Genomic DNA, 17728 nt, shown 5'->3' on the forward strand with positions numbered 1-17728 from the left:
TTCTAATAGTACTGTTTGTTCAGCCTAGCACTTCATAGAAAGGCTCTTGCCTTTAGTTCCCTTCACTCTCTGGTGCTGACATCCCAAAATATCGATCTTGCTCCTCTCCTGTATATTGATAGATATGTGCCCTCAGCCTCAGCCTACCTTCACATTTCTAGATTATATAAAGAAGAAAACTAGACTTGAAGAGCTTAAATGGACTGATGGGGAAGCCCCAGAGGTAAAGTGACTTGCCTGAGTTCACACAGGTAAAGAAGTCAGCATTCAAGCCCAAGGCTTGACTCCAAGCCATCCTTCTCTCTACTTCAACACATTGCCTTAACTCACCTCTGTGACCTCAACAGTAAACCAGGCACACTGGACTTATAGACCAAATTTCAGGTTTCCTCTTGGTTGAGTAGAGAAAAAAAAGTTTTTCCCTTCACGTAATTGGGCAAATCCTTGTTTATCTCCTCAAGGTAGCCTATGTCACTCCAAGCCTGTGCCACTGGAGAACATTGCACCAATCTATAGTCAACAAGCTCCCAGTTGGCTTCTTTTCTTTACCTGTCTTCACCCTTAGTCTGCAGCAGAGGCACACTCGGTAGTGAGCTCACCATGCTCTAGCAGCTCAGGGGTATGGCTTAAAGTAACAAGAGGCCTAGAGACAGGCAAAATACACCCCAGGGAATCCCTGAAAGGAAACCTTTCCTCTGCATCATGCCTCTCACTAGTTACATCAACTGGAGCTCTTTTTCAGTCAAAATAGAACCTAAACCCTTGGGACAATTCCCACAACATAGGAAAAGCATGGGCTTCATTTGTTTGAAGGAAGTAAATACAATCTTGAATTTGTATGGCTCTTTAGGTCTTCATCTTTGAGGACATTAATCTTCCTATCATTTCTCATCTGATCTTCGCAACATCCCTTAGAGGCAGAAAGGCAGGCTTTCTTTGATCAGTTTAGCAAAAGCATAAGCATGGTCAAAAAAGTTATGTGATCTGGCTCATTGCACAGCTAGTTAATGGCAGAGCTTCAAGTTTCCTGTGCCTTTTCTACTACAACACAAAATGATGATGACCACAAGCCTCATAATGCTGTCTCCCTCCCAAAAAAGTCATTGTCTATCATGAACAAAGTAGGATTGTCTTACCCATTTACTACCTAAAGAACAAACTTTTCATTTGAAGAGCCCGAAGTAGCTGGCATATGTAAACTATTTACAAATAGCAAAGCTGAGAGCCCATTGAGGATCCTAATGCTCACTGGGGATTGGAAGCAGAAAAATAAAACACTTTTGGAACATCTTGAAATAGACAAAATTGCTTTATGGTTGATAGGAAAAGTATTAAGTATTTGCTGTGTGCCAGGTACTATGTTACAGGGATAAAGGAATTTGGTTAAAAATGAACATTTTACTCAGAAATTACATTCTCAGGCTGCAGGTCACAAAGAAACATTCTTTCTGGAGTGAAATTAGTGGGGGGGGGAAGGGTTTTGAGTTCAGAAGGGGAAGGAAATATCAGGTATAATTCTTCCAATACTTCTACAGACAGAATTTTGTTCCCCAAATTCCTGGTAGTTTTAAGATAATTTTGTATTAGTGATTAGGTTGGGGCACAAAAGAGTAAAAAGCAACTGAAGGTTAATGACCTTGACAAGAAAATTAAAGAAGAGATGCCCTACTGACAATGCACCCAGAACTCTCCACCTGTTTCTTTCATTATGCCTTATCTGTAACAGACAAAAATCTTAAAAAGCATCTCAGGAAAGGTTGTTTGTTATAATCAATAAAAAGAGCAGCTTTTCAGGTCACTGGTGAAAAAAGGATTATTATCAAGTGATATTTTGTAATAGCACTTGGAATGAGATATAAAGAAAAGGTTAAGTGACAGTTCCCTTCTGAGTATTTGAGTACTACATTCAAGAAATTAGTTAAATTCTTTTGGTGACCAACATATAGCACAGCACACAAAATACAGAAGGCTCATCAGTTATCTTTTTATTACTATTCACTCCTGACATAAGAGTGAGGGGAACATAAAAGGAATGCCCAGTATTGGAGCCAAATGAAAAGAAGCACAGAAAAGAGAATTCCCAAACTTTTAGTTGTAACTTGCTTCAGCACTCCATATTAATTCAATAGAAATTGGCCTCAAAGATTCCTGGGAAGTTGTTCATATCCTGGTTCATTCTTTAATTCTCAGGGGAAGGATAGTTTCTCTGATGATACTATGGAAGTGTGAAGCAGTGCACACTCACAAACACATCTACACTTGTCAGCTTCCAAGCGAAGTCCAGCCACTTGCTCTTAGGATCATGACTAACTACAGCACATGACCACGACCTAGTGGGTCAGGCTTCAGGGGCCATGATGGAGTTTCTATTAAGGGAAGAAAGGCACCATAATCCAGGGGATGTTGAGAAAGGGAAAGGGCACACAAACAGATGATGACCATAAGGGAAAAAATTCACTATAGCAGAAGTAAAAAAAAAAAAAAAAAAAAAATTTATATAATGCCAACATGGTCCATTGCAGGGCTCCTAAAAGTGGGAGTGAAATAGCCCAGGATCATTTGGCCTGCCTGCTGTGAGGCAAAACTGTCTTCCTACACACACAGTGAGTGGCAAAGTGGATCACTCTACACTGATCCCCTTCTTCTGACCAAATTGGCAAAAAAGAAAGCACTTGGAACCAGACATCTGAGTCACAGACTCATGTCTATGGATGCAGTCTATTCAGCCATCCAAAGTTTGAAGGTCCTATCATAGGAACAGGTTGCTATGAGCTGACCATCCGAAGAAATGTCCAGGCCCATCACTTTCCCCTCGTGGCCAGCCAGGGTCTTCAGTGGAGACCAGCCAGGGTGTGTCCAGATCTTGGCTGTGTTGTCATAGGCACCGGTAAGCAAGAAGTTCCCATGGATAGCTAGAGAGAAACAAAGGAAGAGTCGTGACTTGAGACAACTAAAGGACAAAACAAGATAAAAGTATCAAATTAAAGCTGGATAATTTGTCTAGAATAAATTTTTTTGATTTACATATAATAAACATGCTCAAGGAGTGAGCTATGTATCAGTTCAGAAATCTCAGGACCCATGTGAGAAATAGATTAACTCCGAGGTATAACTATGGATTTTTGTTGTTAGTTAAGAAAAGATATTTAATATTCAAATGAGAGCCTTTGTTCTAACCTAGTAACCAAAAGCAATCTGTCACAATTCTACTTAAAATAAGGGAAAGAAAGGTTATAAATTGAGGGAGGGAAACTGTGATTTGCTTCCTCTGCATATTTTACCCCCTTTTTTAGGGTAAGCTGACTGAAGCCTGGCCAGCAGAATAACTTCCAAAGGTAAGGAAAAAGCTATATGTCTTTGTTCTGTTTTCTGGACAGCAGGATCCAAAAAGAAAGGCTTACGTTCAAATTTGACTCCAGTCACCAAGTTCTGGTGAGCAGGGATGGTATAGACGCAACGTCGCTGCCTCAGGTCCCACACTTTGCATGTGTTGTCGCCACTGCCAGTTGCAATATGGTAGCTGGGGTACAGAAAGAGAGAACCCAAGTTAGAGCCCAAAACTTCATCATTTCTGGTTATGTGAATTTTGACTAATACCCCATTTCACCCTCAAAACTCAAGGAGTTTGGTATACCCATTTGGGGAAAAGTTGATTCCATAAATCTCCTTCAGGTGGCCCTCCAGGAACATGATGCATCGACCTGTACGTAGGTCCCATACACGACCAAATGCATCCAGTCCCCTATTAAGAAAAACAGATTCACAATGAATAATTCATTTATGTCAGCTTCCACCTTAACATCCTAACAATAAAAAGAAAAATTAAATGATGCTGATCATTTTTTTCCAGGAAAAATAGGTCCAAATAAGAACAGGCTTAAATTTTAACAAAAGCAAAAAGGATTAAAAGGTATGGGAGGCAAATGGATTAATAATTGGTGTGAAGAACAGGATAGGAGGCAAAAAAATTTAGAACCAAAAACCAAAGTAAAATTGAATTTAAAAAAAGAGGAATGGACTGATGGAGTCAAATTCCTCTCAGGACAATTAAGAAAAGGGTAGGCAACTGCTAAATATTAAAATGTAATTCTATATGAAACAAAGGGAATATAGAATATCATCTTTTTAGTTACCACTAGCAGCTTAGAAGGGTCATGTTTAAGGCTTAGGAATCTTACCCAGTGCCAGCCAAAGAACCATCCTGATGGAAGGCAATGTCATACACGCCCATGCTGTGGCCCTCCTGGTGTAGAATCTCTTCCTGGGCCTCCAAGTCCCACAAGCGCCATGAACGGTCATAGCTAAAAATCAAAAGGAAAAGATTAACATTTAAGAACTTACTTTGTAAGGCATCATGAAAAGGTTAATACTGGACCTACAACTAAAGTTGTACTTCTAAAATAGTTCATGTAAATATCTAGACATAAAGTAGCCTTTCTGTATCTGTAACAGTTTGGACTTCAATAACCACAAAACTATCTGCCTTGAACAGTTTCAATTGTTTGCCCCCCATGTCATAAAGCTACCACTGCTTCTGAAATTAACTGAGAAATCTTGAAAGGGTTATTAAAGATCAGGGTCCCCAACATGTTGGTCAAGGAGAATAAAGAAAGAGAGAATGAAAGATGAGAAAGATGAAGAAACAGCAGTCTTCAAAAAATTAGTAGTCAATTCTCATCTTAAAATTTCTCAAGAAAAGTTATTAAGAGTTTGCAATCCAAAAACAGATAACTAGATTCTTGACCCTTCTAATTATTTTGATTATATGTCCCTGTCCTACTCCACTCTAAGAAGATCCTCTGAAGGGGATTTTTTGACAATAGGAGTTCTTAACCTAGACCCTATGGACTTGTTTTAAAACATTTTTGACAACTATATTTCAACATAGCCGGTTTTCTTTGTAACCCTAAGTATTTTAATTTATGCATTATAAAACAATATTGAGAAAAGGTCCATAGGTTTCACCAGATGGGCAAAGGTCCATTACCCCACAAAAAGGTTAAGAATCTCTTCTCTGAACTCTGATAGAATAGACAGATAAGTGAAACAGATAATTGATTTGTCTGAGAACAAGACCAAAAGGTCTTACCAGGTGGTGCCCAGAAAACGTCCTGAGGGATGCCACATCACTCTTGCTACACGAACCGAATGGCCTTCAATATCTGCCACAGGCTCATCACTGCAAGGAATCCAAGCAAATCAGAAGGGTACAACATAATTATTTATTCAATATTTATTAGAGCATCTACTTTAGACCAAAAAGCATTATTCTCACATTGACCAAGCTGATCTAGATCCAAAACAAATGGGTCAGCACTGGGTAGATAATCAGAACAGCTTTAAATGTTGGGAAAGGAGAAAACTTAGCGACTACCTAGTTCATTTCCTTTTATTTTACACATGAAATTGAAGCCCGGATAGAGGAGGTGACTGAACTCCCCCCAAGACCGCAATGTGCACAGCTGATATACTTGGCTTAGAATATGTCTCCTGGCTCTAAATCTAAAGCTCACTCCATTATACTAGGCTGCTTGGTTCTAAATGCAAGTGACCTGAGACTAAACATTCTTATAGCAACAATGACTCAAGATACCTAAAACTCATTTGAATGGCTGCCTCAAGAAAAGCACACATCCTTTAGTAATCATATCTCAAGGAACTGTAACATTTGACCATTCCAAACTGAACACTTTGAATTTGAGGTCAAGGATTATTTTGTCTTTGTATTTTCAGCATTTTTCACATAGGAGATGCTTAAATGATTTTTACCTAATTGCATTTAGCTCTAAAATTCAGAACATAACCATTTTATGTACAACTTTCCCAGAGATAAAAAATGCAAAGACAATCATTATCATTGTAAAACAAAACAATTTACTTACAATCCAATGAAATATGATATTTATTACTAAGCACATTGTTTGGCGCGCACACACAGAATATTTATTGAATGATTTATACTCAGCTGTACATGAATTCACACTTTTAGTCAGGAAAACAAAACAAAACATTTCCTAAGATGTTCTCAATGCCCTGTCCTTATGCTACCTAGAGTTTAGAAAATAATCAGAAGTACTTCAGCCTGATATTAGTTCTTTTTGCTTAACCTTCAGAATAATCATCACATCTCAGCTAATGTGGCTACTCTGTAACCACCAGTGTTGGGACACTGGGAAAAATATATATGCTAAGAGATGAAGGGAAGGTCTGATCCAACCAAATTAACTGAAAACAAATTATGAATGGGATTTTTTTTCCGAGTCTACAAAGAACAATTAACCCCAAAGCTCAGAGTTTAGTCTCATCTTGGTTGCTATTAAATCTAGCTACCTGGCAACAACAGAAAGAAGACTTGAAACACTAGTGAAAGGGAATAAACATACACCCTAAAGAGAGCAATTAAAATAGGAAACTTTGTCAATGTGTATGCATAAGATTAATCAAATCTCCAGAGGAATAAATTTGCTGCAGCATTATCAAAGCCAATTAAAGCTCTCTAGACCAGTGGGTAAGTCAGCATGGTAGACTGTGATCCCAATTAACTCTTTAAAAATTTTTTTTGATATTTTATCTTTTCCCCAAATATATGCAAAAATAGTTTTCAACATTCACCTTCACAAAACCTTGTGTTCCAAAATTTTCTGTCTCTCTTCCCTTCTCCTCCCTCCCCAGAACAGCAAGCAATCTGATATTAACTCTTAAAAAAAAAACCTCATGAGAAGGGAAAGGGATCCTCATGTGCAAAAATGTTTGTGCTACCTTTCTGTAGTGGCTAGAAACTGGAAACTGAATGGATGCCCATCAATTGGAGAATGGCTGAATAAATTGTGGTATATAAATGTTAGGAATATTATTGTTCTGTAAGAAATGACCAGCAGGATGATTTCAGAAAGGCCTAGAGAGACTTACATGAACTGATGCTGAGTGAAATAAGCAGGACCAGGAGATCATTATACACTTCAATAACAATACTATATGAGGATCAATTCTGATGGACGTGGCTCTCTTCAACAATGAGATGATTCAAACCAGTTCCCATTGTTCAGTAATGAAGACAATCAGCTACACCCAGAGAAAGAACTATGGAAATGAGTGTGGACCACAACATAACATTTCCACTCTTACTAGTATTGTTTGCTTGCATTTTTGTTTCCCTTCTCAGGTTTTTTTTTTTTTTTCTTTCTTTCTAGATCCAATTTTTCTTGCATAGCAAGATAACTATATAAATATGTATGCATATATTGGATTTAACATCTGTTTTAACATATTTAACACTGTATTAGACTACCTGCCATCTAGAGCAGGGAGTGGAGGGAAGGAGGGGAAAAGTTGGAACAGAAGGTTTTGCAAGAGTCAATGCTAAAAAATTACCCATGCATATGTTTTGTAAATAAAAAGCTATAATAATAATAATAATTTTTTAAAAACACCTCATGATAAGTCTACACACACAATTGTATTCAGATATTGGCCAGCCAACACCAGCATCACTTTGGACAACAATATACCAGTTAAAAAGACAACAAAAAAAACCATTTTGATAGTACTAATAGTGGAAAATACACTCTCACCAAAAGACTTTGACTCTGAGGAGGCTTTGCTACTTTGGCAATACAGCCGAACAAAAACCCTGTCTTATCTCCTCTGTAGCTCTCACTAAAAATCAATGCCTTGCCAAAGAAATCATTAGTGGGCCGACTAACCACAATGGACACCTAATCTGATGCAAAACTACAAAAGTTCACTGGGTTATTGTTTTCTTTAAAAAAGGCATTCTCCTAGGAGTAAACCTGGAACTCAGAACTTAGTAAGAAAGCTGGGCATACATTCCTCAATGGAAATAAAGAATGAATCAAAAGAATCTTCTACTTCCCTTTCACATCCTAGTTATCATTCTTCTTGGGATACTTATGGGATTAAATATCAGAGCTTCAGTTGAAAGCTCCTCCTTCAGTCAATCAGAAGTACTTATGCAACAAAAAGGAATCAAATTTAATAAGAATTTATCTTCTGATTTCTATGCACCAGGCAACACTACAAATACATAGACAAAACTTAACAGTCCCTTCCCTAAAGATGCTAACATTTTATTGGGAGAAAACATGTACATAGATAAATGTAAAATGCAAACAAAGTAATTTCTGAGGGAAAGGGAAAGAACTAATATGAAGGACAGGTAGTTAGTGAGAGAATAAGGATTCCTTCCAGAGGTAAAGTGGAATAAAAACCCAGGAAGGGGGCAAAGATTAATTAATTCAGGGAGCTGCAGGGCAGCAGAATGTAATGCCCTCCATAAGAGTAGAGGTATCCCTAACAAAGAGATAGAAGATTGGGTGGAGAATAAGGGGAAGTAGGGGAAAGAGGAAAGAGTTAGTGATGTCCTGGGGAGGATAGGCTCTTTACAAAAGGGGTGAGGTCTTGTCTAAGGTACTCAAAGCATAGCCAGAATTCCATTAGACATGTAATGGAAAAACATCACAAGTCAACAGCATCCAAAGAGAGAACTATGGAGGCTGAATATGGATCAAAGCATAGTGTTTTTTACCTTTTTCCCCCCTTTGGTTCTGACTTGTGTGTGTGCGTGCACAGCATGACAAATATGGAAATGTTTATTAGAATTGCACATTTATTTTTATTTTTTTTTTTAGCAATAGCTTTTTATTTTTCAAAATACATACAATGCAAAGATAGTTTTCAACATTTACCTTTGCAAAACCTTATATTCTAAAATTTTCTCCTCTTCCCCCTCCCTCTTCTCCAAGACAGTGAGTAATCCAGAGAGGGAGAAAAATTTGGAACACAAGGTTGTGAAAACATGAATGCTGAAAATTATGTTTGCATGTATTTGAAAAACAAAATACTATTTACAAAATAAACAAAAATAAAAGCATAACCAGGTCAGGATTTACTCCAATGTTGCAATTGCTTCCTCCAAGGAATTGTACTATCTCTCAAAAAAGCCCACTGCACTTAGGGATAGTTCTTATTAGGCTAAGACATTACTACTCTGTTGTCTGCCATACTGAGAATGGAGATGGAACTAGACAAGAGATTATGACTTTCAATACCCTAGAGAAACTTCCAATAGGAAAGTAGAGGACAGGTGATTGTGCTGATCCTTTTCTGTGTGGGGAGTCCCCCCTCAAAATTTATTTCCTTATTTCACAGCACTTAGAGCTGGGAGGGATGTGAAGGATGGTAGACAAAGCTTACCTCTCTAGACTCCAGAGTTTCACAGAGCCATCAGCAGCACAAGAGGCCAGATTGACATCTTTCTTATCCAAAGAAACAGTGGATTTGGGGTGAAAAACAATTGCTCCTACATTAGTGTTGTGGCCTAAAAGATAAAAATCATAGCTAGCACTTTTTTTTCTAAAACATACCACAGTGACTGAAACATATTAAACAGAGGTTTACACAATAATAATGATTTAGGCAGATAAACAGAAATGAAAAGTCTGACAGCAAAGATACAAAAAAATTTTTAAATATATGGAAGCTTTAGTGTTTGTGAACACTGGAATGTGAGAGATTTGGTGAAAATGGGAAAACCAACAAAAGGGAAGAAATGACATGTAAAAAAACACCACTTCCTTCTAAGAAGTCAACCAAAAAAAAAAAAAAAAAAAAATCAAACTAAAAAAACATTTACTGAGTATCTCCTCCATGTAAGATTTTGGCCTTGGCCCTTTTCCCTCTTCCCATTCTCCACTGGTGCTCTCATCCACTCCCATGAGTTCAATTCCCACCTCCTTATAAATAACATCTAATTAACATGGCAAACCTTGATCTCTTTCCAACACTATTCCTTTAGCTATTACTGTTTGGAAATATCTTGCATTATTTTCCAGAGGCTTCTCAAATTCATGATGTCCCAAACAGACTTCATTCCCTTCTGTCACTCCCCCCCTCTGTATCTCCCTATTTTCATTGCAGAGTCACTCTTGATTCTTCTCTCCAGTTGCTTTCTAAAGAGTATTTAAAGTCCTTCATAGCATAGCCCTCCAACCTACTTTTCCTGGCTTATTTCACTCCTCTCCAGCCCAGTGTGTTCCAGACAAACTGGCCTATCTGCTGTCTCCCAAAATGTGTGTCTATTTTCTGAGTACCTCTGCACTGGCTGTCCCTTTAGCCTGTGATGTACTTGCTCTTTCACCTCTGCCTCTTAAATCTCTAAGTTCTTTTAAGGCATCTTAGGAAAAGCCATTTCTGTTCCTCCAAATATTGGTGCTTTCTCTTTCCTCAAGGTAGCAATATTTACTTAACTCTATACATATATCTGATAAAATGTAATATACTAGAGAATAAACCACTTTTTTGACTTTGTCTTTATGTTCCCAAGGTGCATAGTGCCATGAACATAATAGATTCTTAGTAAATATCTTTGAAATTAAATTTAACTGAAGATATTGACTACAAAGGAAGCAAAAAGAGGATCAATAAAGACTACAAAGTGTCTCATTGCTGAACATGGAAAGTAAAACTTAGTCTTGGAAAGAGAACATATTCTAAGGAAGAAATTCCAACCTACCTCTTAGGGTATGCAGGAGGCTGCAATCAGGGACAGACCAGAGTTTGCACAGCCCGCTCCTATCAAACATAAAGGAAAGCATCTCAGCCAGGGCTGCTCTAGGAAGGAAAAAGTATCTTGATAACATTAGAAAAGGACAATCTCTTCCTAACCCCCACCCCTAATCTATGCATAATGCAGCTAGAACCAAGGGCAGTTTATCCTTATAAAAGGGAAAAAGAACAAGCAGGAATATTTCAAATGTACTCCTAAGGCCTCACTGCCTGGATCATATCTGTTTGGGGCCTCTATGCACTGTGAGCTTAGAGCAAGCTGCTATGCTCCATCCTGTTTCTGACAAATGTAATCTAATTCAAGTCAAAAAAGAAATCAAAATCTACAATATAGTATAGCTTTAGAGCATAAAAACTTGGGGATAGACAAGAATAGATAAGGAAATGGATGTGAGAAGAGTATCTAAGTACTAACATAGCTTTTTAATGAACTGCCCATCCCAAATAAAAATATCCCTATCAAATTAAGCTTACCAACATGCTGTGGCCAGGAGTTTGGAATTGGGACTAAAATGACAATAGGAGATGGGACGATCATCTCCGATCTGGCTGCAGAAGTTATTCAAAGACTGAAAAGAAAATAAATGGCGGTCACTAATCAAATCCCAATTCAAACTGACAACCTCATCCTCAATCTAACTTGTGACTCAAGCAAGGCTAAATTTTTTTTTTTTTTTTTTGGCATAATCCTGGCTAGCAGATATCTATATTGATGTCTTGTCCATGCTGAGAAAGATCTGAGGTACCTCTTGGCATTAAACAGGGTGCTTTCTACAGACCTGTTCTCTTAGCCATCACTTTGAAGGCTGGGGGAATGTCATAGTAATACAGCTGCAGGCTTGGAAGGGTGGGATTGGTAAACCAAGCAAAAACAGGCCTCTGCTAAGCAGAGCACAGCATGTGGCCCTAAAAACTCAGGCCCTTCCTTAGGAAGTAGCAAGCTGAGCATGGGAACTACTCACCCCTACTTTTCCTTTTCTTCCCAACAAAAGATTAGGATAGGAGATAAAGTAGACCGGAAACGCCTTCAAGACAATAGTTTGAAGGATATCTCTTACCCGAAGAGATTTATGTAATTCCTGCTTCTGGGATGTCCTAGATGTCTCTGGAATCTCTTTATGGAGACGGGCTTCTTCCAAGCGCTTCATTGCTCTGTAACATAGGATACCATCACCATTATCATCATCATCAAACAAGTTTTAAATAGCCATCTAAAAACAACACTTTGATTGGCAGCACTAAACAAGATTAGTTTCTGTATTGCAATTTCATTTAAACATTGCTTCTAAGGCTGATTCTTACACTTTGGGAGGTAACACTAAAAGACAGGTCTCACTCCTTATCCTAGGGTCTCTCCTTACCTGGGTAGTGAATAATTAGCAATCCATAGCCTAGCAGTCTTCAGGTTGTTGGATCCTTCATGGTACCAAGTTTGTTGATACTGAGGAACACAATAAGAAAAGAAGTCTCAGTCTGAATTTTCCTCTCTCACCATCACTCAAGATTGAAAGATCAGCAATGGCCACACTTCATGTGTCTTAGTCAATGACAAACTAAAAACACAGACATACTCAAAAGCACACTTTCTATACAGTAGACAGCCTAATTCTAATGGCACAAACACTGAAAAAAATAATAGAAGAGAAATCCCTTCCCCACCTTGCAGGTTAATAGTAGCAGAGATATCTTACCTCCTCTTTGGACTTTTTGGATTTTTCATCATCCTTTTTGGTCTTTTTTAAGGCATCTGTGCCAACCACAGAGAGAATATTTCTCAATCTGTAAAAAGCAGGTAAGGATTTAAATTTAGTTGGTATGAGATTTTTTAAAAATTGTATATAAAAAAATGAATTTATATTTTGGGGTCCAGAATTCTGATTTTATCAGTTTAGGAAATTCTAACTATGAAATATCCTTCCACTGATAAAGATTAGTTTTTCATAGGTCAAAAAGAATTTAAGTGCTTAGTGCTATTTCATTTGATCTAGCAATTCTTCTATAACTCTTTCTTAGAAAGTTCTCTAGAATATTGAGATAATAACTTTGTTCATATTCACACAAGCAAGGCATTAACTCAGGTTTTCCTAATTTTAAGGCTTGCCTCTACCCACTAACCCAAACTGTCCCTCATAAAAGACAACCATTAAAACTAAGTCAAAATTGCAATAGTTTTTCCCCACCCAAAAATCTCAAAAAAAAAAAAAAAAAAAAAAAGTCCGTTTATTTCTATTTCACTATCCTTTTTCTCAGGCATCCCCATCTCTTCTGCAGGCTCTGAATCCTACTATGACATCTTCCCAGAATCCAGCAGCTCTATGTCTCCTTAAGACAGGGAGGTCTCTCTGAAGCTAGCCAATTTCCCCAGATCTGTTCATCTCTGTAACATACACATGATTTTCCCAATCCTTTACCCACCAATGGCATTGCTAGTTTACTTTGCTTTAGGCAGCTATATATGGAAGATAAAAGGTATCACTGTCTTCTCAAGTGATACATAAAATGGTTTTACTATATCTATTCTTTCTCAGATAATTTTTTAAGCCTCAAATACAAATATTAATCTAACACCAAAGTCTAATATTGATTTAAAACAACAGTATTATTCAAGTACCCTTTTCACTGCATTTTTAAAAGTCCTCTTCAAAATGGCTTAAGAACCTCTTAAGAATCACTTCAGCAGTTAGGTGGTGTAGTGAATAGAGTACCAACCTGAAGTCAGGAGGACCTGAGTTCGAATGTGGTCTCAACCACTTAACACTTCCTATTGTGTGACCATGGGCCAGTCACTTAGCCCCAATTGCCTCAGGAAAAAAAAAAAAAACAAAAAAAAAAAAAAACAAAACCACTAAAAAAGGTAAGTAAAATAGTAGAGAAATAAGATGCCTCAAACCAATGATCAAAGTCTCAGCTTCACTAATAAGCCCAACTCTTGTGACTAGATTATAAAAAGGAGAAAAGTTTCAATATTTGGGGAAGTTAGTCATTCCAAAATAATCACCTCTCTCTCCTTTCAGCAGGGCCTTCACCAAAGAGTGTGATCGGTTCACCCAAAGCTCGAAGGCAAGCCTTAACTTCTGAGTCATCCGTGGAAACATTGATTTGCCTGGCTCGCTTCCGTCTCTCAAACTCAGCCAACACTTCTGCTTGCCTTTCACTGATATGTTCTTCAATTTCAAAAACCTCTCCTATATAAAGAAAAGGAAATATAGAATATAGTGATCAGGAATTCATCCTCCAAAAATGAGAAAGAAAAAACTGTAATTTACTATTCATACTCAATACCTAGTTCAAAATTCCACAGCTTTAAAAGGAGAGTAAAGACTCAGTGCTTTTCTCGTTCTACTTGATCCCAACTAAACAAAAGAGCAAGACCCAAAACTTTGGAAAGGGCAGATTCAGGAGCCCAGAATAATTAACACATTTAGTAAATTAACTGTTTAGATATTTTGTTTAAAAAGAAAAAGAAAGGTATAAGTTATAACCTTGTGTTCAAAGCAAAGATACAGAAATACTAATACATGACTGATAAACTCCCCACAAAAATGAAATTCACAATTCTGCGTATATTCTGACAGATAAAATCTCTCTTAGGGTTGCAGACTGAGTATTCAACTATTTATAAATAAGTTAGGTTGCTATCATTTCAATGTCTCCTTGGAATTATTTAAATAAGCTAAGACAGGATATTCTAAATCCCTTAGGCAATCTGGGAAAACCTATAGACCCCCCCCCCCCCTTACCAGAATGTTTTTAAGGAGTTATTTTCTTTTTCTGGTTCACAAATTCTGTTTTTCTGGGAGTTGTTTTCTTTTTCCATTTTATCAAATCTATCTTTTAATGAGATATGCCTTTTCCAAACCCTCTAGTAAAGTTTTAATTTCCTTTCCCCATTTTTCTTCTAGCTCTCTTTTAAGATCCTTTTTAAGGTCTTTTAGGAGAGCTTTGTGTGATGGAGACCAGGTTATATCACCTTTTGCGGATTCATCTGGAGACGATCTGCTTTTAGTCTCCTCAAGGTTTGAAATATGTTCTTCTCTTTCACTATGAAAGTTGTCTATGGTCAGAGTTCTCTTTACTTTTTTAGTCATTTTTTTAAAAAAAAGTTAAGGTCTGCTTTTAGGGCAAAGGAAGTTTTCCAAGCTTCCTCTATAAGGGTTAGAGGAGAAGGTCAGAAAGAAATGTGTGTCCTCTCTGCTATCGTAGTACCGCCCCAGAAGTGTCTGGTTCTCTTTTTATATACTTCCTCTCAGAATGTTTTTAAATGCATAAAATTAAATATATGACAAAACAAAGGAAATCAATTATAACAAACTATAGAGATCTAAATGCAGATTGGGGCAGCTAGGCAGCAAAGCAAATAGACTGCAGGTCTGGAGTTAGGAAGACCTAAGTTCAAACCCAGCTGCAGACACTTACTAGCTGTGTCAAGTAAGTCACTTAACTCTGACTGCCTTAGTTTCCTCAACAGCAAAATAATGAGAAAGAAATGGCAAACCACTTTAGTATCTTTGCCTAGAAAACCCCAATGGGGTTACAAAGAGTTGGATACAACTAAACTAACCAAAGAACAAAATAAAGGGTTATTCTAAAAGTTATTTTAAAATGCATTTTAAAAGTTTTAACATTTGATAACTTAAAACTACACTAAGAATCTGGGACTTCCTGGATTTAAACAAGCAAAAAACAAAACAAGATTAGATAGCATCATGTCTAAAACGGGACTAAAAAATCCAATACTAAGGATTCTTGGCTAAGTTGTGGTGTCTCGGTTGTTTAGATGCAGTATAAAGAGAAAGGATAAACTAAAAACTTAGGAAAAGAAAAAGAAAAAAAAAAAAAAAGGAATAAATATAACCACGCTGGTCCAAAACAATACTGTTGTAACAATGTTAAACTTGTTCAAATGAAGCAAAATAAGATTATATGAATTTACTATAAACAACTTTCTAGGAAAAATACTCATAATCCATAGGAATACGCCTACCAAAAAAATTTAGGAGAGAAAAGAGCATCTGGAAAAGATGCAAGCTAAGAAGAATGACTCTACTTAGAAAACTCTAACATTCAAGATAGGCACATAAACAAGACATTCTATTCAACAATTTTGTCTTTAACTACTTTGAATATATTTGTATTCATTCAAGTTTATGAAATATATAAGTATGTATATTATGTTTATGTGTGTATATACAAAAACATATACATATGTATTTGTCGTCTGTGTAGGATAGTGTCTGGTACACTGTAAGCACTTAATAAAACTAATTTAGAATATTAATCCCAAAGAATATAAAGTTCTATGGGATCAGTTAAGTTCTAGAAATATGGGGATGAGGGAGGCAAGTAAAATTTAGCCTTAAGAGACACAATTTATAAACCACTTTTGTAAAGAGAAGTTTAAAGAAAGAGTATTATTGACAATGCAAAAATGTATTTTTATCAAGGTTCAAAGTAAAGGAAGAAGACTCCCAACTTACAAAATCCTTACTTCAGGCCAGACAGAATAGTCAAAACAAAAGACTGGCTCAAAATTAGTCTTACCAGATGTTATGTTAATATTTCCAGCCTCAATTCCAGCTTTAATTCCTTCTTTCCCCAACATCCCTGATTCCCCTCTGGCAAGACGCTCCTTCTCTTTCTCTTCCAAACTGCCATAGTAGATATGAGGCTTCTTCACCACAGGGGAGGCAGTGTCTTCAGGAGTCCTGCTAGGGGTTTTGGTTGCCTGTAAAATCAAACAGTAGAGTTAACCTAAAGTTAAGAGCTGGAGCAACCTTCTGGGCTGCCTGTTGTATTAATTCTGGAAGCAAATCCTATTCTTTATTCTATTGCTCTATAGCAGGTAGCAGATGGAGCTCTCTTTCTCCACTCAGACCTCTGTCATTTAAGAGCATTCTTAGGAGAAGAAATGTGTTGGATGAAATTAACAAACTCCATCTTTCATGAATTTCCGAACAATAAGATAGTTTGAGCTTTGTTTATTTTATGGAGTTGTAAAACCTCTGAAGGCAGCTGCAATCTCTCTTGGAGCTCCAGACTGAGCTATCATTTATGCTATCTATTAAGCTGGGGGCAGCTAGATATCTTAGTGGATAGATTCAAACTGGGCTTCAGTCACACACTTTCTAGTGCAAATCACTTCTCTCCAATTGCCCTCTCCCCCTCCTCCCCCAAAAAAGGAAGAAAAAAACCGAAGCTTGCAATCAAATTCAATGTCTCCTTAGATTCATTTAGATAATAAATGTTTTCAAAGGAAAACGTTTTGAGAGAATTTACCTCTGGTTAAACTAAATGAAATTCTAAATCAGGGGCTGGTTTTCCACCTTTCATGCATAATCTTTAATTACATAGAACTCTGTAAATGGAAAGTATTTATACGTGCACAGTCTCACTTTTCTTCACAGAAGGTTATGGTTATCACCTTCCCACACACAGCGCCTTAGAGCCGAAGAGTCTGGTCTTTTAGTCCGTGCCTCAAGCACGCAAGTTCTTCTCGTGTCTGAGTGATGGAGAAATCACCCTCCCGGAAAGTCCTTCCCACACCCTGAGCGAGCGCCTGCCTCTCGTCACTTTCCTTCTAGATACGAGGATCTGACCACACAGTCAGTAATGGACAAGGCCGGGACTAAACCGCAAAGACGGGACAGGAAGGTTAGAGGTGGAAGACTCCCAGGCGGTACCTGATCCTCTTTACTGGAGGACGAGGAGGAGGAATTACCCGGAGGCTCACCCCCGGTTAAGGAGAGCTGGGGAGAGACGCCCAATCTCCCACAGCCAGCCCGCTGGACTTTATGATCCACGCCCCCTTTCAGAGCTCCCGCCACCTTCACGCCCCCGGCAGTGGCCCGAGTCCCCCGGAGAGCTCCCAGCTCGGGCGGCATCCCCCTGCCTCTGCTCCCCCTGAGCGCGGGCGGTGTGGAAGCCGCAGAAGCCACTTCTGACTCCCAAACATGTGGGCAGAGAGCTCCCACTCATCCCGCACAGCGAAGCCGGAGCTCACCGTGGCTGCAGCTCGAGAAGAAGCCATGTCGTGGCGGGAATCTCAATCACCGGAGGAATAAACCACCACCGCCACCGACTCCAGCGCCGGAGCGTTCAAAGCACGCTCAGGGGAGCGGAAACTTCGAAACGCACCGGAAATAGC

General features: G+C 38.1%; 1 protein-coding gene across 1 annotated transcript; it reads right to left on the reverse strand.

Moving 5' to 3' along the window:
* Positions 1-1964: 1964 nt before the first annotated feature.
* PRPF4 (pre-mRNA splicing tri-snRNP complex factor PRPF4) lies at positions 1965-17726 on the reverse strand. Its single transcript, XM_074293661.1, has 14 exons — positions 17585-17726; positions 16126-16309; positions 13583-13769; positions 12276-12363; positions 11946-12025; positions 11643-11736; positions 11059-11153; positions 10532-10590; positions 9214-9337; positions 5090-5179; positions 4179-4301; positions 3635-3742; positions 3402-3520; positions 1965-2912 (listed from the first exon to the last, which is right to left on the reverse strand). Exons 1-14 carry the CDS (start codon positions 17609-17611, stop codon positions 2719-2721), a joined length of 1572 nt encoding a protein of 523 aa, XP_074149762.1. The 5' UTR covers positions 17612-17726; the 3' UTR covers positions 1965-2718.
* Positions 17727-17728: the final 2 nt, after the last annotated feature.

Source organism: Sminthopsis crassicaudata, chromosome 2 (assembly GCF_048593235.1).
Source record: "Sminthopsis crassicaudata isolate SCR6 chromosome 2, ASM4859323v1, whole genome shotgun sequence".
Taxonomy (NCBI): domain Eukaryota; kingdom Metazoa; phylum Chordata; class Mammalia; order Dasyuromorphia; family Dasyuridae; genus Sminthopsis; species Sminthopsis crassicaudata.

Coding starts and splice junctions, on each gene's coding strand:
- PRPF4 (XM_074293661.1), bottom strand. CDS start 17,611: ATGGCTTCTTCTCGAGCTGCAGCCACG. Junction 13,770..16,125: donor AAATATTAACATAACATCTG/GTAAGACTAATT, acceptor TTCTTTATATAG/GAGAGGTTTTTGAAATTGAA. Junction 10,591..11,058: donor CTCCTGGCCACAGCATGTTG/GTAAGCTTAATT, acceptor TATGTTTGATAG/GAGCGGGCTGTGCAAACTCT.